Consider the following 26,496-nt stretch of genomic DNA (forward strand, 5'->3'; position numbering starts at 1 on the left):
GTGGGAGGTAATTCCCCCGTTTAAAAACATCAGACATGATGCTTTCTCTACGTCTGATCATTTCCCTACCAAAACATTCACGGGAGCTCATGCAGAGGCCTCTTCTCACTCAAAACTGCCACTTGCTTTGATTCCTAAGGAATCCTGCTGATTTCCCCACCATGTTCCTTAAAATGCTTCACATTTAGGATATTATATGTCTTCCATTCTATCCACGAGTGATTAATACTACAAGGCCAGGCCAATAAACTCTATACAGGCTGTCCGGTGTGCTTTCGCAACTACTGTGTCATTTAATCCTCACAATAGCCCTGTGTTTTCTGTTAATATATGTGCAAACAGAGGGTAGAGAGGATAAGTGACTTGCTTAAATTCACACAGAAAGTATGTGGCCAAGACAAGTTCAGGAGTTACGTTCCCTGATACTACATGGGTCCCCTCAAACTTCTGGAAAGGTAAAGACTTGGGTCAATTATCTAAACGCTTCCAAGTACATAGCTGCCTGGAGTCACACAGCCACAGTTTGTCTCCCTCAATAGAAATGGCGGCCAATCAATCACTCACTCCTCTCTCAGGAGAGACTCTCATTTCAAAGAATCCTCTATTGCAGCATTTGTCATGTCTCTAAGGTGCACTTCCATTGCTCAACCAGCTCCAAAGGACAAGCGTGTCATCATCTTTCAATGCTCTGGTGCAACAATTTAAAATTAGAGAATTCACACAGGACCGAGTCTGGCACTGAAAGTGGGAGGCACATTCAGCTTAAGTTTACGGAGCTTCCCTTCAATCGCGCCAATTTCTCTAGTGGAAATGGTTGCAGAGCCAGCATGGGGTTACTTGGGGTTCCTTGAAAAGCTCATGATGAAAACAGAAAGGGAAATAAGATAAAGAGAGTCACAGTGATAATGAAGCCCAGGAAAACGTATAGAAGTCCCCTTTGGGGACAGTGGCTACACACAGTGGAGTGTTTAGCTTCACGAATGGGACCAATACGGCTGGACATCTGGATCATTCACACTCAACGAGCCACTCGGTCTTCAGTAGCAGCACTCAGCTCCTTGCAACATCCCTATTCCCCTCTGCCTGTGATACAGATGAATTCCTGTATTGAGGCCAAGTACCTAATCTCTGCAGTGTTTCACCTCTGCTGGCCTCAATTAGCTAACGACGACCAGATTCCCAATTTGTTTTCAAGTTTGTTTTGGCAACGGTGGAGTATTTAGTGGTCACCTACAAAATACAGACGCTTACAATCACAGGTCTTTGGCCTTAAGGAACTCATATTTTTAACAGAAAAACATTTACGAATAAGGAGTAATCAGAGACCATATAACGCAATGGTTAAATGATTGGCACAATATATAATTTCTTAACTGCCAATAATTCTATTCTGTACCATGTTAATGAAGAAGAAAAGTACTGGGTTATTCTTTTGAAGGGGATTTGAGAGTCAAACAAATTAAACCCAGGGAAAACTCAAGGCATAAAAATAAAGAGGTTAGCACAGGATGAAAACTAACTTGAAACCCATAACTATCCCTTACCGTAAACAGTACTTGCCCCAGTTAACCTAAAACATTTGTTGCACTGCATTCTGGACATATCCTTTTCAAACAGACAAAACTATCAAATTTTGACTCAAGAATTATTTTACAGTATAGCTAGGACATTCTGCCCTGATGCAGCATAAACGAAAAACCGGAGAAAGACAGCAATACTTCTTAATGGCTTATAGAAAAACACACTTTTATATAATATAATGAAACTAAACTCCTATTTAAGAGACTCAGATGATAGAAACATACATTGAGTCCAGTCATCATAAGAAAACGAAATGGTATTTCATGAAATATTTTCTCTTAATTTTTAAAAAGCTTGATGTTTTAAAAAATTGTGATCAGTATGTTCAAAGTTCAGGCTTCCAGAAAAACTGAAAATCAAAATGTAAAGCCATCCATTTCAACAATTAAGCAACTTAATGCTTTAGCACCTGTATTGTAAAACGTGAATCAGACTAGTTAACACAACCTATTTTTATGTGGCATCTGGGAGAAGAAAATGCCCAGAAATACATACAAAACAGTACAAAACAGAATCAGCTGTGCTAATACGCTCCAGTAGAAGGAGGTACGGAAATAAGAACTTACATCTTGCAACGGCCAAGAAAGGAATACTGAAAATGAAGTATCGGAACCTTTCATAACCGAACAAGAGTAATAATCATTTACTTAGCATACAATAGGCATTAGGGGCCTCATTTTCTTTATGTGTAAAATGCAACACTTAGACCTTCTCAAGGTCCCCACACGATTCTACAAAGCCTTAGGCACTATGCTTCACACCCTAAGAAATATAAAGAAGAATACAACTTGGTCCTACACTCAGGAACCTTACAATTCTTTGGGACAGATAAAATGTACATGCAAGTATCTAGATTTCAAAGTAGAGCAGAAACGTGCAAAGAGTACTTTAAGATGAATAAATGCTGTGAGAGGGATAAACACTGCTATGAGAGACAGGTAACACAGAAGGCTACAAGCAGGAAAGTGACTCTTCAGGTATTCTAAAAAGACCTTAGGTATTTGGGGGAAACATATATAAACTCAGGAAATAAAAATAAATAGGTGGATGGACCTAGAGACTGTCATAGAGAGTGAAGTAAGTCAGCAAGAGAAAAACAAATATCGCATATTAGCGCATATATGTGGAATCTAGAAAAATCGTACAGATGAACCTATTTGCAAGGCAGAAATAGAGACACAGACACAGAGAACAAACGTATGGACACCAAGGTGGGAAAGGGGAGGGTGGGATGAACTGGGAGATTGGGATTGACATACATACACTATTACGTATAAAATAACTAATGAGAACCTGTTGTATAGCATAGGGGACTCTACTCAGTGCTCTGTGATGACCTAAATGGGAAGGAAATCCACAAAAGAGGGGATATATGTATCCATATAGCTGGTTCACTGTACAGCAGAAACTAACACAACATTGTAAAACAACTATACCCCAATTTAAAAAAACGAATAGGATTTTTAAAAATATAAATATACCTTTAATGCTTAAAATTCAGAACATAGGAGTCATGCACAGAGATAAAATAAGGATTAATTTAGGTTTTCTAAGAAGTTCTAAATATGCTCATAAGTGAACACAGTAGTAGCAAACCAAGCATCAAAATACTGAACTATACACGTCACTGTATTAGCACAAACGTAACTTGGAAAACAAACTACAAGAACAGTTTCACCCTTCCATGATGCCCGAAGTATCCCAACAGCCGTATCTGGAATTCACTTTACCTTGTGAAGTGCTTGCAGACAGTGTGTCAGCGAAGGAATCACTCTCTGGGTCAATAAGAGAATCTCCCAGAGTTTCACCCATCACAGCATGGAATAGGAGTTTGCTGTGATTCACACTGATATTTGTCTATTTCTTGCAAAAGTCCAATCCGTTAAAAGAAAAAGATTTGTGGTAGTAGAACTTGTGAACGCACCAATGAGTCAAGACATCAGTTTCCAAATATTTGGGAGAGGTGGGAATAAACTCACAAAGGACCAGGCCTGAATTGGCTGGCACCCTCCTGTTGGAGACCAGCTGTGACAGAATGTTGTGTCATAATCTTGTTCACTGCTTTGGCAAGACTTGGTACATTACAAGGAAAACATTGCCACACCGTCTCGCCAGTGACCCTCATGTTCCGTGTCTTGTGAGGGGCGCAAGCGAGCAGCAGTACAGTATTTAGAACTCTTGGAGCGAAGAGATTTTTCAATATTCAATTGCTTCTTAAATGGAAAGCTTTACACCTCTGGGTTATGAAATAAACTTACTTGGACAAAGCGTTTTTCTGTCTGCCAATCCCTGGTTGAATCTATAATCACATTATCTGATATCTGAAGAAAACATCTGAATTCAAGAATGTGATCATATTTTAAAATTTGCTATCAGCTACTAAAATGTTCTAAGGTATTTATTCTACTATTTTGTAAAGTATGTAAAAAATGATGCTGAAAGCTATCCAAATTCCGTAAAATTAAAGAGTTAAGAGACTGGAGGCAGGTCCAGCTATGGCTTAGATTTTGTATATCAGGGTCTGCTTTTTGAAAACTTAATTATTAAGTTTATCCATCAATAGCAAATACATCAGCTGATGTCTGAACATCGGTTAATGCTGTAACAATAAATTCCTTACCATAATGAAAAAAGTGGAGTTCTCCCTGAGAGGAATAATGCACTACCAGAAAAAAAAAAAAAAAAAAAAAAAGCGGACTTACACTGATAGGTTGGCGAGGAATTGTGGTCAGTTTTGTAATCAGGAAAAAGCTGGCTTCTTGCTCAAGGCCTTTGCCCGTTTTGGCAAAGAGAAACACTAGCTGTGCCAAACCTCAATGTGGGAGCAGGCCTCCTCCTGTCACATAAGTGGCCTCACAGAACTGCAGTGACTTATGGATTGAAAAAGATGCCCCACATAGGGCAGTATATCAGATGGCAACAAATCTCTGAACACACTCATCCCAATATTCCCCAAGTGGAAGAAATACATATCTGATTCATCTACATTGAGTAACTAGTCATCCTGCAAGGGAACTTCCTTGTCAGTCATGGGGCAACAGCTCAGTGGGAAGGACACTTAACTGGGTCTCCACAGTGCAGAATAAAGTGTAGAGTTGGGCAATTACATAGTGTATAAACCTTTAAAAACCAAAAAACCTTTATTAAGGTAATTCAAGTTAAAGCAAGGTTCTTTTTTTTTTAACATCTTTATTGGAGTATAATTGCTTTACACTGTTGTGTTAGTTGCTGCTGTATAACAAAGTGAATCAGCTGTATATATATATAGGTATATCCCCATATCCCCTCCCTCTTGCGTCTCCCTCCCACCCTCCCTATCCCACCCTTCTAGGTGGTCTCAAAGCACCAAGCTGATCTCCCTGTGCTATGCAGCTGCTTCCCACCAGTAAAGCAAGTTTCTTGACAGTCCAAATGACTGGGGGAATTATAGTTGCGTAGAACTAGTTTTTTCTATATTCACTTTGAATTCTCCATAAAGGAGTTTCTCTTTTCCTCTCAATGGGAAATTTCGCACAATGACATATTTAAAGGTGTGTTAATCCAAGATTCTTGGTTGAATTTATGATAGATAAAAATAAATGATTAAAGTCAAGAACACTTTCCTTCTTGTTAATAAAACAGAACAAAATTTTAAGCCCCATTCTGCCTACAGATACTCCTACTCAATGTCCCAAGATGTGTTTGAGTCTGAAAGGCAAATTTCAGCTTTATTCCTATTAAGCGGCAGTATCTCAACCAATTCCCTATCATCACCTCATTCTTGCCTTCCGATTCCAAAGTCTAATTTTATTTATTTATTTATTTTTTGCGGTACGTGGGCCTGCCACCGCTGTGGCCTCTCCTGCTGCGGAGCACAGGCTCCGGAAGCACAAGCTCAGCGGCCATGGCTCACGGGCCCAGCCGCTCCGCGGCATGTGGGATCTTCCCAGACCGGGGCACGAACCCGTGTCCCCTGCATCGGCAGGCGGACTCTCAACCACTGCGCCACCAGGGAAGCCCCTCTCTAATTTTAAAAAAATGAACAAGTTTATTAAAATGTTCTTAAGATTATGATAGATTATAAGAATGATAAAGTTTGCAGAATGATAGCCATTTTTGAGTGAGAGAAGCCCTTTGTGGTCTAAGGCTCTATTAATACGATGAGAAAATGAGGCCCCTAAATGACAAGTGAATTCTCCAGGTTGAACAGCTAGGGAGGGGCGCAGCCAGAACTTGAATCTAACTCTCAGGCCAGTTTACTATTGGCCTTCACCAACTCCCACTCTTACAAGTGTCTAAATCACCGCTTTTAATAAATCAGGTGCAACAGGGATAGAGTATAGGGTGACTTCAGGGGAAAATATGTTAACTCTTTCAAGGAACATCAATGAGTAATGCGTTATTCACTTTTCAGTATCTATGGCTATGGAGGGGGTGTGGGGAGTTTCTCAATGCCCTTCTTTCTCTCATTCCCACATTTCCTCAATGACCATGTAGCTCATTCATGCCACATAATTCTACCTGAGGATCGTCTTAGTTTTGTTTCTGAGGCTGACAGTATCACCTAGTTCTCGAGTTCTGTAGTATTCATTCTTTCCAGCCATCATCAAAGGGACTAATTTCTGGATTCTTCACCTACTGTTACTTCTATTCTTTTTTTTTTTTCTTCTCAGACACCATTCAACTTGGCCTATGTCCTGTGTCACTAGAACTTGTAAGCCTCTAATAGTTCTGACAGCATGCTTCAGCTATTCAAACATAAAATTATTTTTAACAGCCAATTATTCCATAGCACCTGAATCTAATACTACCGACTCTTACAGCACCACAATCTGTCAACCCTTCTCCCCTAGACGATATTACTTGAAAGCAAAAACCTGACCTATTCACCGTTTTCCATTCATTTATTTATTCAACAAATATTTATTGGCAATATATCACACTATATTGGCAGGCGTGGAGCTAGGTGCTGGCTTGATGAACAAGATGGATGTGTTCTTATATGGTGGAGTTTAAAAAGTCAGTAGACAAAAATTGCAGTTTTAATAGAGCCTGGCACATAGCAGGAGCAATAAGTGTTGCTTAAACTCTTGACAACATATCAAGCAATACAGAAAGTACCCCAAGTTACTAACAAAATACTTACATAATATAGATTGTTTAATCATATTTGTTATGTTAGTGATCATGTTCTGTCCTATCACACTGTAGCACTGGGTCACTTAAGAAACAACTTGCTCACAAATTAAAATGGACAAAAATAAACTGAGCCAATCTCATTTGTATCTAATTACACAGCTGTTTTGTGCTTAGATATTGAAAAGGCATTACATTTTATTTTACAGCTATGCTCTCATGCATCCCTCAGATGTTCATGAAATACCTACTAAGTGCCAGGTATTATTCTAGGCATAGGAGATAATACATTCATAAGCCAAGGTTCCTATCCTCAGTGAGTTCACATTTAACTACATTTATCAAAATTATCCAAATATACCTAAAAGAGTGATAGTTTAGCTTACTTAACATTGAAGGTCAATTAGCATGTGCTGATATCATAAATAATATATTTACTTACCGTTACCATCAGACAACACAGTATGTGATCACCAGAAAATTTATGAGTTTCGACATGCACGTGAATTTCTTTATCTTCAAGGTCTTAAGATTCCCCCAGTATCTTATTCTTTATAATATCAAAATTTGAAGGATATTATAATAAGATGCATAAAAGAGCATGCCGGTGAATGGGACTGTTATGTAAGGTCTTGGAGCTTTAGACCGTGTCTAGGTGTTTTGTACACCAACTGGTTATCAGCACTTTGCATTGATACCTCTAGAGGTACTGAAGGGTACCTCTATACAGAAGTCTATTGCCTTCCATCCTATGGGGAACCCCCTTTGAAGGATAGTCCTTGGTAATTTTCCAGAGTCAGGAGGAGTGGGAGAAGGCCACCTTCCTTATGCAATTGCACAAAATCTAACCCAGCTTCCCCTACTGAGGAATATTGGGTTCTGTGCCATGTAGAGGTGAGAAGAAGATCGTCTCCCCTTGGACTTTGATGACATAGCGGTATGGATGTGATTGTGGGTACGGTACACACCATCAGCAGGAGGAAGAATGGGGATAGTCAGGAATGATGATATAAGGGGAGGATGAAAAGCTTAATGCTATCCTAGTTTATGACATTAAAAAAAATGGACAATTTGGTATTTGAGAAGGCTACTCTTCAGTATTTGGTCTTCAATATTATTTATGAAACTGTCTTTGACCAAAAGAATCTGAATATTACTCAGCCAAAATACTCCCAAAATTTTAGTACATTTAGAGAAGGCAACTAGAGTAATAACAGCTATAAATGATTCCATGACAAAAAGTAAGAGAATGTCTAAAAATGTATAATTAACAAAATCATGGTATGATATCTATATGAAGTTTTATAAAAAGTATTATTCAGTGTTTAGAATGATTTACATCAAATATTCCCATACAATAGAATAGTTTTCACGTCACATTGCTCTCGAAAACTAATTAAAACCTTGCTCTTTTTTTATCGAGGTAACATTAGTTGATAACGTTATATAAGTTTCACGTGTACAACACTATGTTTCCACTTCTGTATACACTATAGCATGCTCACCGCCAAAAGTCTAGTTTTCTATCTGTCACCATACAATTGACCCCCTTTACCCATTTTGCTCTCCCCTCAACCTCCTTTTCCCTCTGGTAACCACCAATCTGTTCTCTGAATCTATGTAAAACCCTGTTTTGGGGGGCTATAAGTTAAATTTAGATTAAATTTCATTAATGAAATTTCATTCTCTAGATTGAATTTGAAAAACTGCTTTAATTGCTTTCTTTTCCTTTTCTGTAAAACAAGCTATGTTAGTACAAGTTAGAATGGTGCATATAGTATTCTTTTCTTTTGCTATAGCCCCATTTAAAAACTTGCTTCATTTCATGCTACAAGCGCTATGACCACTCACCTTAGGTCCTAAAAGGTCAGGAGCTCCCTCCCTAATACCTGTGAGCATCCCTCAGGCCTTGCACAGTGTCCCTAGTTGGCATAAAGCGTGTGTTTATTGCTTTTGTTGCTGATGAGAAGGATGAAGAGGACAGCTGCCTGACACATCTGTCTCACACGGATCATTCAAGGAGTTCAGACACCTCAGGAACTGACAACACCTTCAATTTTCTTCTTGTTCTGAAAAGACTGACATTTCCCGATGGTCCTCCAAAGAAAGCCACATAACTGCCAACAACCAGAACGGCTACTGAAAAGCTCACTTCCCCCTGCCCAGGACTGCTGTCTTTTCCTAGTGCAACTAAAGTTGGCTCAGAACCCCACCTTCTACTGGGGGGTGCATAAATTCAGGGTTTCTCCATAGTCACAGGGAACACAACGTGGGAGAAATGATGTTCCAGTGGGACACATTCTGAATCCTAACATGTAAATTCTACCACAAACAAACAATCCTGTAACCTAACACGTAAAGAACAAACAATCCTGTATCCTAACATGTAAATTCTACCACAACCATCCCAGCAAGCCTAGGATTCCCACGGAAAGAGACAAAGGAAGGCCACCATTGATCACACCTGGGTCATTTTTTTTGAAGGTACAATCCATTCTTTAATCAAAAACTGTAATTTGGTTCAGAATTGCAAACAGTAACATATTTTCTCTACAGGATTAATATTTTAAGCTAATATACCATTTTGATTGAAAGAAAATTAACTTGAAATGATGTTAGCTTGTAGCCAATAACTCCAGCAGATGTGTATTTGGCATTTTAAAAGGTCTTCTTCACCCTGAAGCAATGTAATCTATGGAAAAACACACTGAAACTGGAGCCAGAAAACCTAGGTTTTAGGTTCTTATATGGGTTCAAACTTGTGTCAACTCTTTGGGTTCACACTTCTCATCTCTAGAATGAGAAAGTCTTTCTGCAAAACTGAATAATCCTTTAAGTCCTTTGGGTTCTAATGTGGAAATACTTACCAGTATGCCTGTAATTCATTTATTTAAAGTGTAATGGAAATTCTGTATACTGTATTCTTATTCATGTTCTAATCCCGAGTTACTTCTTCCTTTTCATACCCGGTGGCTAATTAGGTACAGCATGAAAGGCACTTTTATCTGGAAACTTCCTTTTTTTTTTTTTCCCCCTTCAAAAGTTAACTTGCTTGTAATACCTGAAAAAAAAAAACCAAAAACCAAAAAAACAACCCTAACCTGTCTAACCACTTTCTAGGGATCAACTAGACACTTTTCAAGTCATTATACCTTTGAACCAAAGACATACCACCTAAACTATGTTAACCTGTGTTTGCAATGTGATATTTGAAATTCTCCAGCAATTTGGTTTCTAAGCATAATAAAATACCATGGGTGATATTATCAAATGACCCATATCTAAGTTGTGGGAAATCCCAAACTTCTATAACATGTATCTTCTTCATTGCTCAGATTTTATCCATTAATTTTTCAAGATCAGTTATATGGAGATTCCCTAGGTAAGATATATCCCATCACGGGTGAACCACACTAAAACCCCACAATCCTAAAGCAAGCTTAGAGCCACAGAGCTACAGGCAAGTTTAGTTTATGTAGGATAAGCAAGTTACCAGTTTTGTGACTGTCCTAAAGGAAATACAAGGACTTTTGAGATCACAGACTCATATAACTTAATACTAGGGAGATTAAAATATTCAAACTCTTAATTTTTTACAAGGAAAACGGGTTCCAGAGAAATCAAATGATTTGCCCAAGGAACTACTCAGATAATTAGTAGCAGACTTTGAGCTAGAAATCAGGTTTCTTCATTCCCAGTCCAAAGCTCCAAACTGTGCTCTATCTCATTAAAATGATGCAATAAAACGCTCAAGGAAATTGTTCTAATCAATTTTTCTTAATGCCAACAATCACGTTAGAAGTCTATCGGCACGAAAGCATTTGTACTATGTGAGTCACTTAACTTGGAGGATTCACCCCTGGGAAGGCCACAGTTGATCACAGAGTTTAGAGAGAGTGCTTTTCACAGAGGAAGTGCTCAATAACAACTTGGTAATCAAAAATTGGTGATATCTGATCAATCAGTTCAGGAATCCATTCTGCTGACAAATGTCCTTCTGCCTCATGCTTAGCCTTCATGAGTCATCCTAGCAGGCTGGGGTTCTTCTGGTACAAATAGTCGTGCTTTCTATTGACATAGTTCCTCTAACGAAAATAATAAAATTACTGTGTGAAAATTTCTACTGTGAGGTATTCATACTATAATTTTTTAAAAGTACCTTAAAGCTGTACTGTGTTTTCATCTATATTGAAATTCGCAATGATGCTGGGAGGTCCTTTAAAGCCAAACTAGAAAATAACAGCAGCTCTTGAATAGAGCTTCGATGTGGAACCTGGTAATGGTTTTTGGCTATAGAGTTAATCTTTATTTTTCTATCAATTCTCTAACGGCTATCATAAATAAAATGGTTCTATTATTGCTAAGCGAACTTTTAAAATTCCTACTTGTTTTTGAAGATTCCATACTCTACTTATATACCATTTCTTTGTGAAACACACTTATGCTCGTAAAACATATTTAAGGGCAACAGGGGTGTCAGCTGATGACTTATTATTTTGTTAAACAAGTTGTCACGTGTAAGATTTAAATTTTTGATGATAAGAATTTATAATATTATAATTTTGAAAGCCCACTCTGCTCCAGGCACTGATTTATTTAAATCATCTTTAATTCTCACAACCTCTCTTTTAGATGAGAAAACAGAGGCTTGGAGAGATAAAGTGACATGCCCAAAGCAAAAACGCTTGTAAAGTGACAGAGTTTGAATTCAAACGCTCTGTTTGACTCTTCACAACATGTTGACTAAAGACAAATAGACAAAACTTTACAGACAAAACCCACTGTCAGATGTTTTTGAAAGATACTACATTGTTTTCTAGTCTTTTCACCTTTCTTCCTCAATGGAAACTTATTTTAATTTTCCTTAAAGGACAGAAAACACTGTTGCTTGTCTATATGAAAACTTTTTTTATTTTTAAGTACGTTTTATTTTTACAGAACCAATCCACGTTCTTTGTTGAAAATTTAAAAATACAGACTGGTAAAAATAAAATCATTGTATTTCTACTACTCAGAGATTATCACTGTTGAACTGTTAGGGTTCATCTAACTGGATATTTTTCTGGGCATATGTATGATCATAAGTAAATATATGTGTACACATATGTACCTATACACATAGTATTTGTGCTTTTTAGTAAAAATGAGATATGGCACTTACTGGTGGTAACCTGCTTTTTAAAGTCTGTAATCTCCATCTTTCCATTTTAGTAAAGTTTCATTTCAAACAATACCCAGTCCATATTTAAACTTCCCCAGTTGACCCCAAATGTTCTTTATAACTGGTTTGTTCCAAACCTGAATCTCACCCAAGATGTTGATATCTGTTTGGCTGTATGTCCCTTAAGTCTTTTAAAATCTAGTATAGCCATGCTCCCCCACCCCTGGCTTGCCTTAATTTTAAGGCCACTGACTAACTGAAAAGATCAGACCAGTTTATCACGTAGAATGTCTCACCCTGTGGATTTGTCTGACTGTTTTCTTGTGGGATCATTTAGCTTGCTTCTCTATCCCCATGTTTCCCACAAGCTGGATGTTATATCTAAGGGTGTGTGGATTCAGGTGAAACATTTTCTATTTTAATGTAACATAGGTGAGGTTCTATGCTTCCTATTCCATCACATCAGAGACATGGCATATGACTGACCGTTAGTGATGCTAAGATCAATTATTAATTTAGAATGATGATAATATTGTAGGGTTACTTTTTTCTTCTTGCACCTAGAAAGTAAGCTGTGTGCTGTTACTATGTAATTATAAGGATATTCAGCTTCACCAATCACTTACCTAAAGGTTATAACACACTTAATAATCTTTGCCTGAATCAATGCTTTGAGTTTATGAAAAGAAGTCTTTCTAATTCTATCACTCCTCCTACATTTATTAGCTGGCATTTTTCTATGAGGTAGAGCTTTTCATTGAGAACTAACGCAATGCGGATACCCTGAAATATAGTTCCTATTGCAAAGGAAGAATAAATGTTTAATTTGTTCTGTTATTAAAAAGGTAGATATCCTCAATACCTAAATTTCTTGGTTAGGCATACCTGTTTCTTCTGTTCACTGGATGCTCATGTCATAAAATACTGACATATCTAAGTTTCTTTTCTTCAATTATTTTTAGAGAATTTTATTTTAGCTACACTTTTCTCTGTTATCTTTGGTCCTATGACAGTTACAACCAAGACATCCATCCCTTGGTTCTTCAGATCTCTAATCCTTTTTCTTTTTATTGCATATACAAAACCACTTATCAACCCCTAATAATATAACTAAGGCTTCAGTTTCACCTAACAATTTCCATTAATAGTGATTTTCAGTTTTCAGCAAGTGGTTGTTCCTAATGTATAGGGAATAAGTAGAATACAAAGTTAACTGGTTCCTCCATAGTTATGTTGTGTGTCAGCATAGCTTTAGGAAGGGAGTCTAAGATTCCTGACAGGTTTGTGGACTAATTAAACCACATTCCAACCACCTAGTTTGTTCTCTGCACTCCAAGGGTGGTTTTCTTCAGATACACTAAGCTCTAGGAAGTAAGATGCTACGTTTTTTGTTTTTTGTTTTTTTTTGCGGTACGTGGGCCTCTCACTGCTGTGGCCTCTCCCGTTGCGGAGCACAGGCTCTGGACACGCAGGCTCAGCGGCCATGGCTCACGGGCGCAGCCTTTCCGTGGCATGTGGGATCTTCCCGGACCGGGGCACGAACCCGTGTCCCCTGCATTGGCAGGCGGACTCTCAGCCACTGCGCCACCAGGGAGGCCCAGATGCTACGTTTTTATATTTACAATCATGAGCTCCACTTTAATAAACTTTTCATTTTTAAACATTCAGAATCATCTTATTGAACACAAAGGGAAGGAGGGAAAGACTAAAATATGAAGACAGACAAGAAACCACTTTTTCCGTTCTAAAATAAGTATGCCCTCCCCCAATCAAAATAAAACTGAGTCTTAACTCAGTCTTCCTTCTAATTATGTCTTTATCTATTACACACACTCAGATGAAGAGCACAAAATGCCTACAGTCCTTCTGGGCAAGTTGACAAATATCTTACACACTGAAATGAGAAGTGGGAAGAAGGCCAGATTGCTTAATTGTTACTTGGGAATCCAAGGAGGTAGACAAGCCAAAATCTTTATGGGGATCCAAAGAGTACAACTTCTTCCTTAGGCAGCAGAAGAAAACAATGGGCCAGATTCTCCTTCTCTGTAATTTAATAGGATGATTCCATTGTTTCTTTCATGTACTGCCTGAAGGGGATGTGTACTGCTATCTATGGGAGAGCTTCCATAAGAGAGTTATTACAGAGGATGAGAACATAGCCCCTGGGAGATTAATGAAGGATAACCACATTCAGTCTCCTACAGAGCTTTCAGATAAACATTTTGGGAATTGTGCACCCGAAAGACCTATGCATTGAGGTCAGGAAGTTTTAGTGATCAAGAATTACTGAGACAAGCAATACGCCAAGCTGATTAAAGGAGCTTTGAAAAGATCATTTGGAAGGGGGGCTAAATAGGGGATTGAGAAACCGTATGGTATTCATAGATGATAGAAATGTGAACATGAGATTGTCATTTCTGCAGGAAGTCCTAAAGAACATTTAACCTAAACCCTTTTCATTTATGGTGGGAGAAACCAAGGTACAGACAGGTTAAGTGACTTGCCCAAGGCCTTGCCCAAGATAACAGAGAGTTAGTGACAAAGTCAAAGCTAGAATCCCTGATATCCTAATTACTAAACCCTCTCTCTAATTCCACTAAACCAATATATTTTCAACTGGTCTCCTTACTCTGGGGAGGGATAGCCATAGATGTATAGTCTTAAGAAGTCCTAGAAGAAAAGCTTTATAAATGCTTTTTAAAAACAACTTTATTGAGGTATATTTTATATATCATAAAGTTCATTTCAAGTGTACAATTCAATAAATTTTAGTACATTTACTGAGGTTTGCAACAATCACCATAAATCAGTTTTAGAACATTTTCATCACCTAATAAGATCTCTCATGCTGATTTACAATCAATCCCAGTTCCCACCTCCCCCAGGCAGCCACTAATCTACTTTCTACCTTTACAGATTTGCTTTCATTGGGTATTTTGTATAAATGGAATCATACAATACATGATCTCTTCTGTCTGGATTTTTCACTTAGCATAATGTTTTTGATCCCTTTGTAGCATGTATCTGTAGTTAAGTTCCTTCTTATTGCTGAATAATCGAGGCCAGGCTGTGTATGAGTATACCATATTTTGTCTATCCATTCAGTTAATGGACATTTAAATTGTTTCAATTTTTTGATTAAAAGTTTTTAATCTTACGTTTTCAATTTTTCTTTCATTTTAATGACAGAAAATTTGTAAAAATTCATATTTTAGATTATCTGGATGCTTTTTTTTTTAACTGAATACTTACTGTCAGTTCAGTGCCACAGTTTGTATTTACGATTTCATTGGTTCCCAGTACTACTACTTTAGTTGTCCAGGATTAAGGACGGAAGGACAAAGGTAGACTTTTAATATGTAAGTGATTCACTGGAGTTAAGTGAAGGTCAAATGAGACCTATTAATACTGTAGGAAGGACTGTTTCACAGAAGAGTTCAACAAGAGAAAAGTAGGACGTTGGGGGGACCTTGAAGATGGCGGAAGAGTAAGACGCGGAGATCGCCTTCCTCCCCACGGATACACCAGAAATACATCCACACGTGGAACAACTCCTACAGAACTCCTACTGAAGGCTGGCAGAAGACCTCAGACCTCCCAAAAGGCAAGAAACTCCCCACGTAACTGGGTAGGGCAAAAGAAAAAACAGAGACAAAAGAATAAGGACGGCACCTGCACCAGTGGGAGGGAGCTGTGAAGGAGGAAAAGTTTCCACACACTAGGAAGTCCCTCCGCGGGCGGAGACTGCGGGAGGCAGAGGGGGGAGTTTCGGGACCGCGGAGTAGTGCACAGCGACGGGTGCGGAGGGCAAAGCGGGGAGATTCCTGCACAGACGATCGGTGCCGACCGGCACTCACCAACCCGAGAGGCTTGCTGCTCACCCACCGGGGCGGGCGGGGCTGCGAGCTGAGGCTCGGGTTTTGGTTTTGGACGGAGCTCAGGGAGAGGACTGGGGTTGGCGGCTTGAACATAGCCTGAAGGGGTTAGTGCACCACGACTAGCCGGGAGGGAGTTCGGGGAAAAGCCTGCACCGGCCGAAGAGGCAAGAGACTTTTTCTTCCCTCTTTGTCTCCTGGTGCGCGAGGAGAGGGGTTTAAGAGCGCTGCTTAAAGGAACTCCAGAGACGGGCGCGAGCCGCGGCTAAAAGCGCGAACCCCAGAGACGGGCGCGAGCCGCGGCTGAGGGCGCGAGCCCCCGAGACGGGCGCGAGCCGCGGCTGAAAGCGCAAACCCCAGAGACGGGCGCGAGCCGCGGCTGAGGGCGCGAGCCCCCGAGACGGGCGCGAGCCGCGGCTGAAAGCACAAACCCCAGAGACGGGCGCGAGCCGCGGCTAAAACCGCGGACCCCAGAGACGGGCGGGAGACGCTAAGGCTGCTGCTGCCGCCACCAAGGGGCCTGTGTGCGAGCACAGGTCACTCTCCACACCCCTCTTCCGCGGAGCCTGTGCAGCCCACCACTGCAAGGTTCCCGGGATCCAGGGACAACTTCCCCGGGAGTACGCACGTTGGGCCTCAGGCTGATGCAACGTCACGCCGGCCTCTGCCGCAACGTCACGCCGCCTCTGCCGCAACGTCACGCCGCCTCTGCCGCCGCAGGCCCGCCCCGCACGCAGTGCCCCTCCTTCCCCCATCCCCCAACCCCCGGCCTAAGTGAGCCGGAGCCCCCGAATCAGCGGCTCCTTTAACCCCGTCCTGTCTGAGCGAAAAAACAGACGCCCTCCAGCGACCTACACGCAGAGGCAGGGCCAAATCCAAAGCTGAGCTCCTGTGAGCTGTGAGAACAAAGAAGAGAAAGGGAAATCTCTCCCAGCAGCCACAGAAGCAGCGGATTAAAGCTCCACAATCAACTTGATATACCCTGCATCTGTGGAATACCTGAATAGACAAGGAATGATCCCAAATTGAAGAGGTGGAATTTAGGAGCGAGATCTATGATTTTTTTCCCTTTTCCTCTTTTTGTGAATGTGTACGTGTATGCTTCTGTGTGAGATCCTGTCTGTATACTCTTGCTTCCACCATTTGTCCTAGGGCTCTATCCGTCCATGACTTTTTTTTAAAAAATTCTTTTTCTTAATAATTAAGTTTAATTGTAATAACTTTATTATACTTTACCTTCGTTCTTTCTTTCTTTCCTTCCTTCCTTCCTTCCCTCCTTTAGACAACGAATCACCCCAAATTGAGGAGGTGGTCTCAGGGAGCAGGATTTATGATTTTTCCCCCTTTACCTCTTTTTGTGAAGGTGTATGTGTATGCTTCTGTGTAAGATTTTCTCTGTATAGCTTTGCTTCCAGCATTTGTCCTAAGGTTCTATCCGTCCCTTTTTTTTTTTTTCTAAATATTTTTTAATTCAATAACTATATTATACTTTATTTTATTTTTACTGTATCATCTTTCTTTCTGTCTTTTTTCCTTCTTTCCCTCCTTCCTTCCTTCCTCCCTCCCTCCCTCCCTCCTTTCTTTCCTTCTTTGCTTCTTTCTTCCTTCCTTCCTTTCCTCCTTTCCTTCTTTCTTTACTCATACTTCTACTAATTCTCCCTACTTTTTCTCCCTTTTATTCTGAGCTGTGTGGATGAAAGGCTCTTGGTGCTCCAGCCAGGAGTCAGGGCTCTGCCTCTGAGGTAGGAGAGCCAACTTCAGGACACTGGTCAACAAGAGACCTCCCAGCTCCACATAATATTAAACGGTGGAAATATCCCAGAGACCTCCATCTTAACACCAGCACCCAGCTTCACTCAACGACCAGCAAGCCACAGTGCTGGACAACCTATGCCAAACAACTAGCAAAACAGGAACACAACCCCACCCATTAGCAGAGAGGCTGCCTAAAATCATAATAAGGCCACAGACACCCCAAAACACACCACCAGACGTGAACCTGCCCACTAGAGAGACAAGATCCAGCCTCATCCAGCACAACACAGGCACTAGTCCCCTCCACCAGGAAGCCTACACAACCCACTGAAACAACCTTAGCCACTGGAGACAGACATCAAAAACAACGGGAACTACGAAAGTGCAGCCTGCAAAAAGGAGACCCCAAACACAGTAAGATAAGCAAAATGAGAAGACAGAAAAACACACAGCAGATGAAGGAGCAAGATAAAAACCCACCAGACCTAACAAATGAAGAGGAAATAGGCAATCTACCTGAAAAAGAATTCAGAATAATGATAGTAAGGATGATCCGAAATCTTGGAAGTAGAATGGACAAAATGCAAGAAACAGTTAACAAGGACCTACAAGAACTAAAGACGAAACAAGCAACGATGAACAATGCAATAAATGAAATTAAAATCACTCTAGATAGGATCAATAGCAGAATAACTGAGGCAGAAGAACGGATAAGTGACCTGGAAGATAAAGTAGTGGAAATAACTACTGCAGAGCAGAATAAAGAAAAAAGAATGAAAAGAACTGAGGACAGTCTCAGAGACCTCTGGGACAACATGAAACGCACCAACATTCGAATTATAGGGGTTCCAGAAGAAGAAGAAAGAAAGAAAGGGACTGAGAAAATATTTGAAGAGATTATAGTTGAAAACTTCCCTAATATGGGAAAGGAAATAGTTAATCAAGTCCAGGAAGCACAGAGGGTCCCATACAGGATAAATACAAGGAGAAACACGCCAAGACACATATTAATCAAACTGTCAAAAATTAAATACAAAGAAAGCATATTAAAAGCAGCAAGGGAAAAACAACAAATAACACACAAGGGAATCCCCATAAGGTTAACAGCTGATCTCTCAGCAGAAACCCTACAAGCCAGAAGGGAGTGGCAGGACATACTGAAAGTGATGAAGGAGAATAGCCTGCAACCAAGACTACTCTACCCAGCAAGGATCTCATTCACATTTGATGGAGAAATTAAAACCTTTACAGACAAGCAAAAGCTGAGAGAGTTCAGCACCACCAAACCAGCTTTACAACAAATGCTAAAGGAACTTCTCTAGACACGAAACACAAGAGAAGGAAATGACCTATAGTAGCGAACCCAAAACAATATATAAAATGGAAATAGGAACATACATATCGATAATTACCTTAAATGTAAATGGACTAAATGCTCCCACCAAGAGACACAGATTGGCTGAATGGATACAAAAACAAGACCCTTATATATGCTGTCTACAAGAGACCCACTTCAGAACTAGAGACACATACAGACTGAAAGTAAGGGGATGGAAAAAGATATTCCATGCAAATGGAAACCAAAAGAAAGCTGGAGTAGCAATTCTCATATCAGACAAAATAGACTTTAAAATAAGGACTATTAAAAGGGACAAAGAAGGACACTACATAATGATCAAGGGATCGATCCAAGAAGAAGATATAACAATTGTAAATATTTATGCACCCAACATAGGAGCACCTCAATACATAAGGCAAATACTAACAACCATAAAAGGGGAGATCAACAGTAACACATTCATAGTAGGGGACTTTAACACCCCACTTTCACCCATGGACAGATCATCCAAAATGAAAATAAATAAGGAAACACAAGCTTTAAATGATACATTAAACAAGATGGACTTAATTGATATTTATAGGACACTCCATCCAAAAACAACAGAATACACATTTTTCTCAAGTGCTCATGGAACATTCTCCAGGATAGATCATATCTTGGGTCACAAATCAAGCCTTGGTAAATTTAAGAAAACTGAAATTGTATCAAGTATCTTTTCCGACCACAACGCCATGAGACTAGATATCAATTACAGGAAAAGATCTTTAAAAAATACAAACACATGGAGGCTAAACAATACACTACTTAATAATGAAGTGATCACTGAAGAAATCAAAGAGGAAATAAAAAAATACCTAGAAACAAATGACAATGGAGACACAACGACCCAAAACCTATGGGATGCAGCAAAAGCAGTTCTAAGGGGGAAGTTTATAGCAATACAAGCCCACCTTAAGAAGCAGGAAACATCTCGAATAAACAACCTAACCTTGCACCTCAAGCAATTAGAGAAAGAAGAACAAAAAAACCCCAAAGCTAGCAGAAGGAAAGAAATCATAAAAATCAGATCAGAAATAAATGAAAAAGAAATGAAGGAAACAATAGCAAAGATCAATAAAACTAAAAGCTGGTTCTTTGAGAAGATAAACAAAATAGATAAACCACTAGCCAGACTCATCAAGAAAAAAAGGGAGAAGACTCAAATCAATAGAATTAGAAATGAAAAAGGAGAAGTAACAACTGACACTGCAGAAATAAAAAAAATCATGAGAGATTACTACAAGCAACTCTATGCCAATAAAATGGACAATCTGGAAGAAATGGACAAATTCTTAGAAATGCACAACCTGCCAAGACTGAATCAGGAAGAAATAGAAAATATGAACAGACCAATCACAAGCACTGAAATTGAAACTGTGATTAAAAACCTTCCAACAAACAAAAGCCCAGGACCAGATGGCTTCACAGGTGAATTCTATCAAACGTTTAGAGAAGAGCTAACACCTATCCTTCTCAAACTCTTCCAAAATATAGCAGAGGGAGGAACACTCCCAAATTCCTTCTACGAAGCCACCATCACCTTGATACCAAAACCAGACCAAGGATGTCACAAAGAAAGAAAACTACAGGCCAATATCACTGATGAACATAGATGCAAAAATCCTCAACAAAATACTAGCAAACAGAATCCAACAGCACATTAAAAGGATCATACACCATGATCAAGTGGGGTTTATTCCAGGAATGCAAGGATTCTTCAATATACGCAAATCTATCAATGTGATAAACCATATTAACAAATTGAAGGAGAAAAACCATATGATCATCTCAATAGATGCAGAGAAAGCTTTCGACAAAATTCAACACCCATTTATGATAAAAACCCTCCAGAAAGTAGGCATAGAGGGAACTTTCCTAAACATAATAAAAGCCATATATGACAAGCCCACAGCAAACATCATCCTCAATGGTGAAAAACTGAAAGCATTTCCACTAAGATCAGGAACAAGACAAGGTTGCCCACTCTCACCACTCTTATTCAACATAGTTTTGGAAGTTTTAGCCACAGCAATCAGAGAAGAAAAGGAAATAAAAGGAATCCAAATCGGAAAAGAAGAAGTAAAGCTGTCACTGTTTGCAGATGACATGATACTATACATAGAGAATCCTAAAGATGCTACCAGAAAACTACTAGAGCTAATCAATGAATTTGGTAAAGTAGCAGGATACAAAATTAATGCACAGAAATCTCTGGCATTCCTATATACTAATGATGAAAAATCTGAAAGTGAAATCAAGAAGACACTCCCATTTACCACTGCAACAAAAAGAATAAAATATCTAGGAATAAACCTACCTAAGGATACGAAAGACCTGTATGCAGAAAATTATAAGACACTGATGAAAGAAATTAAAGATGATACAAATAGATGGAGAGATATACCATGTTCTTGGATGGGAAGAATCAACATTGTGAAAATGACTCTACTACCCAAAGCAATCTACAGATTCAATGCAATCCCTATCAAACTACCACTGGCATTTTTCACAGAACTAGAACAAAAAATTTCACAATTTGTATGGAAACACAAAAGACCCCGAATAGCCAAAGCAATCTTGAGAACGAAAAAAGGAGCTGGAGGAATAAGGCTCCCTGACTTCAGACTATATTACAAAGCAACAGTAATCAAGACAGTATGGTACTGGCACAAAAACAGAAAGATAGATCAGTGGAACAGGATAGAAAGCCCAGAGATAAACCCACGCACATATGGACACCTTATCTTTGATAAAGGAGGCAGGAATGTACAGTGGAGAAAGGACAGCCTCTTCAATAAATGGTGCTGGGAAAACTGGACAGGTACATGTAAAAGTATGAGATTAGATCACTCCCTAACACCATACACAAAAATAAGCTCAAAATGGATTAAAGACCTAAATGTAAGGCCAGAAACTATCAAACTCTTAGAAGAAAACATAGGAAGAACACTCTATGACATAAATCACAGCAAGATCCTTTCTGACCCACCTCCTAGAGTAATGGAAATAAAAACAAAAATAAACAAATGGGACCTAATGAAACTTCAAAGCTTTTGCACAGCAAAGGAAACCATAACCAAGACCAAAAGACAACCCTCAGAATGGGAGAAAACATTTGCAAATGAAGCAACTGACAAAGGATTAATCTCCAAAATTTACAAGCAGCTCATGCAGCTCAATAACAAAAAAACAAACAACCCCATCCAAAAATGGGCAGAAGACCTAAATAGACATTTCTCCAAAGAAGATATATAGAATGCCAACAAACACATGAAAGAATGCTCAACATCATTAATCATTAGAGAAATGCAAATCAAAACTACAATGAGATATCATCTCACACCAGTCAGAATGGCCATCATCAAAAAATCTAGAAACAATAAATGCTGGAGAGGGTGTGGAGAAAAGGGGACACTCTTGCACTGCTGGTGGGAATGTGAATTGGTTCAGCCACTGTGGAGAACAGTATGGAGGTTCCTTAAAAAACTACAAATAGAATTACCATATGACCCAGCAATCCCACTACTTGGCATATACCCTGAGAAAACCAAAATTCAAAAAGAGTCATGTACCAAAATGTTCATTGCAGCTCTATTTACAATAGCCAGGACATGGAAACAACCTAAGCGCCCATCATCGGATGAATGGATAAAGAAGATGTGGCACATATACACAATGGAATATTACTCAGCCTTAAAAAGAAATGAAATTGAGGTATTTGTAATGAGATGGATAGACCTAGAGTCTGTCATACAGAGTGAAGTAAGTCAGAAAGAAAAAGACAAATACCGTATGCTAACACATATATATGGAATTTAAGGGAAAAAAATGTCATGAAGAACCTAGGGGTAAGATAGGAATAAAGACGCAGACCTACTGGAGAACGGACTTGAGGGTATGGGGAGGGGGAGGGGTGAGTTTTGACAGGGCGAGAGAGAGTCATGGACATATACACATTAACAAACGTAGTAAGGTAGATAGCTGGGGGGAAGCAGCCGCAAGGCACAGGGATATTAGCTCGGTGCTTTGTGACAGCCTGGAAGGGTGGGATGGGGAGAGTGGGAGGGAGGGAGACGCAAGAGGGAAGACATATGGGAACATATGTATATGTACAGCTGATTCACTTTGTTATAAAGCAGAAACTAACACACCATTGTAAAGCAATTATACCCCAATAAAGATGTTTTAAAAAAAAAAAAAAAAGAGAAAAGTAGAGGGAGAACTTAATCATATACACAGCATTGAGAAGCACAGGGTGTAGAACCCCCAAAAGCATGTGTTATAGCAGTCGTTTCCATTTTGGACTGTTAATTTGAATGTTAAGGGGCTTTAAACATGTTATTTAATTTATTTTGGTTGCATATAAGAGCTATAGGCGTAAACAATTTATAATTAGTTTTGAGCAAATTTCAGTTACATTATAATAAAAATTATGTGAACACTGAGAATCGTAAGAAATTTTTTTCCTTCAAAGAAGTCTGTGCTTTACTCAAGTAGTAATAAGATACAGCTAGATAAAATAACTGAACCAAACTTTAAAGCGTTTCTAAGCCTCTCATTTTATAAATAAAGAAAAAAGAGGTGACAGGACTTACGCAAAATTATACAGCTAGTTAGTGATAGAGCTGGGTCTAAAATATAGGCTTTTCACTGCCGTGGCTATAAAACATTTATTACAGGTTGTATATTGTTAATCTCACTGAGCCTTTAGCCATTTTATAAATAAGACATCTACTGAGATTGAGACATGAAACAGATGCATTTTTTATATCATATTTTTCTACTGATGACTAATGATTACAATCCAAACCTTTAATTTAGGGTCTAAGATCTGGTACTCATACAGTTGGCATAAGGGAGAAGGAAAAGATGTTTAGCTAAATTCAAGAGTCAAGAGGCAGAACAGTGTGACTGGAAAAGAACAGAAGACCAGCGTCCAACCTTCAGTTCTGCCACTAACTCCATTTATGAACTTAGCAAGTCACAACGGCTCTGGTCTTAATTCCCCATTTATAAAGCTGAGACAAGGCAAGGAGAGTAGATTAGATGACTTCTAATATTTTATGTTAACTCTTCCATTCAATGTATTTTAAGGGTTAAGAGCTCATCTGTTGTAAACTCTTGTCCCTGATCAGAACCACGCCTAACCGATTATTAACAAGTTAATGGTATTATTGCTACCATCTGCCCATACACCCACCCACTCACTCACCTTACTGTTCACTATTTCCTAACACATATCTTAAGTTCTATTCAAAAGGATGTATCTACTCACTCCTATGTATCTGTGGTATACAGTAGGTGCTCAATAAATGTTGAGCGGCTTTATTAAAGTGCAAATGAATGTGTATATTCCTATTTTCTGTCATCCACCAGGACTTGTTTCTGGCTTCCTGATCTTATGTATGATACAACACTTAATGATATGTTTTTCTTGATAGGCGCAAAGTAAATGCTGTTTGAATGCTAATTCATTAGTTCTTACGCCTAATAACTCATTATACACAGAGTCAAGACCACATAACTTACAGCTAAGTTGTTTCACATGTTTGTTTTATTCCTCCAGGTATTCTGTTAAGTCCCTTGAAAACATTAAGAGGGTATGCCTTTTATTTCATTTATTGTTCTTAATATAGCGTTAGAGGTTCAAGACTTGATTGACTGTTAATTCCGAACAGATAGTACACTGTCTCTTCAAAGGCCTTCAGGAAAGTTCCCTACCCCAAACTCACATGTCCCCAAGAAGCTCAGCCCCCTTGTTTTACTTTCAGAAGAGGTTCTAAGAAAGATGGTTATCATTCTTTGAATACTGCCCCTCTACAAACCTAAAGGCCATTCTTCAAACACAACACTCCTCTTCCTTACTTTCTTTTCCCAGCTGAAGAATCAGTTTCTCGTAATTAGTTCTTTAGACCTGATTCTGTTTTGGAGGACTTAAAAGTTCTAGTATAATTAATTTCTCAAGTTGTACACAGAAAGAGTCTTGGACTATGAAGGAGCCCAGGGTTCTAATCAAGGCTCTACTACTTACCAATGTCTTTGGGCAAATCACTGAGCACTTCTGAGCTTCAATTTCCCCATATGTAAAAGAGGAAGTAATATCTGCCTTGCCTTACGGGGATATTATTGGGATTAAATATGTTACTATATAAAATAACTTTACACGTTTTAAAGCTCTATGTAAATGTAAGATATTATTTTCCTATTGTTACCAGAATACTAAAAGCATTTTCCGTAAGGTTATAATTTAAGACCCTCATTGAATAAACATTTAAAAATATATATGTGTAAGAAAGTTGAAAGGAACTATGCTATAGTGTTAACATTAGTTACTTCAGGGTGACAGGATTATGAGTACTTATTTTTTGCTTTATATTTTTCTGCATCTTTTTCAATAGTAGCTATTACTCTTAGAATTTAAAAAGTTATTTTAAGTCAAATAATGACACTGCAACAACTGAGTATTAAAAAAATAGCTGTCAAATCCTGAGGACTCTTTAAAAGAGAATATCAAAAGCAAGCCTTTTATAGTTGATACAATTACTTTTCTAAGTAGATTATTAAGGTAAATGGCAGAAATGTTTAGCTAAGCTTTTCAAAGAAGATGAAAGTTATCAAGAATAATGTGTTTCTATTTTTCTAAAGAACTATTATCTTCCATCTATTTTTTCCTTTGAAGTCTTCCTACTAGCTACCAGTATCACTACTCCTCAAAGAATGTCAAGAGATGAGAGACTCAACTTGGAAAACCTCAGACAGGAAGTCTAATGTTGTTGGTGTTGCATAAAAGATACCACAAGCTCCTGACCTGGTTCTTGTCCTCCGCCTTTCCACGCTCCCTAAGAGCAACCAGCATTAATCTGGTGGATCTTGTGATGTTCAGAATGTGTTCACAAATCAATTCCTAGCTCAGCTTTCACCTTCTTTACTGAGAATGCTGATCAGCAACCTTTTGGTTTCAGCACTGCCTCAACCTGAAGATCGCTGTCCCTTTGATTCGTCCTCATCATTCCCACTCCTTAGCCTTCCTGACTAGTGTCTCAGGGATTCAATAAAATGACCATATATTTAATTGCCCAACCCGGAGCACTTTGAAGAGTGAAACAGGGCAAAAGGCATAAACTGAGACTGTCGCTACGACACTGTCACTAGGCCACTACGACATATAATCACTTTAAAATTAAGCAAAGTGAGGAGCTTTAAAGAGAGGAGATAGGTTTCATGATGTCTTTGGTCCTGACAACTAAAAACTAGGTCGATGCTGCCATAGTTTTTTTTTTCACATTGTCTTCCACTTCCAATGGTTGCTAGCTCTTAAATGTAGGAATTATATTCACACTTTTATTGGAAATTTATAATTAAATGTGAAGTAAATTTTCTTTGTTTCTTTATTCTTCTTCTTTTTTCGTGTTAAAGGTTCACACAGGGCAGTCGTTTTGCAAAGGAGGGTGGGAATTGCAAAGGTTTTGCCCCAGGCTGTCTTGCATTAAGAATTGTTGCATCTGGCCACTTTTCAAGGAACCAGATGTGAAGTAAGTAATGCCCATTTGGATTACAAATCTCATTTTAATATCTTTCAACATAAATAACAATAACAGTAGTCAATATATTTATTTCAAGGTTTCCAA

At 38.9% G+C, this 26,496-nt stretch overlaps 1 protein-coding gene across 6 annotated transcripts in view; it reads right to left on the reverse strand.

The window, feature by feature from the left end:
* The window catches only part of PPARG (peroxisome proliferator activated receptor gamma), a 137,745-nt gene that overhangs the window by 66,945 nt on the left and 44,304 nt on the right, over positions 1-26,496 (reverse strand). Inside the window, exon 1 of one of the 6 annotated variants that reach the window (XM_032650111.1) lies at positions 3,312-3,571. The exons of the other annotated variants lie outside the window; for them this stretch is intronic. Within the exon in view, the coding sequence (XP_032506002.1) occupies positions 3,312-3,393 (82 nt within the window). The 5' untranslated portion in view covers positions 3,394-3,571. Of the gene's footprint in view, positions 1-3,311; positions 3,572-26,496 lie in introns of those variants that run through there. 6 annotated transcript variants of the gene reach the window in all.

The sequence above is a fragment of the Phocoena sinus genome, chromosome 11, assembly GCF_008692025.1.
Source record: "Phocoena sinus isolate mPhoSin1 chromosome 11, mPhoSin1.pri, whole genome shotgun sequence".
NCBI classification, from domain to species: domain Eukaryota; kingdom Metazoa; phylum Chordata; class Mammalia; order Artiodactyla; family Phocoenidae; genus Phocoena; species Phocoena sinus.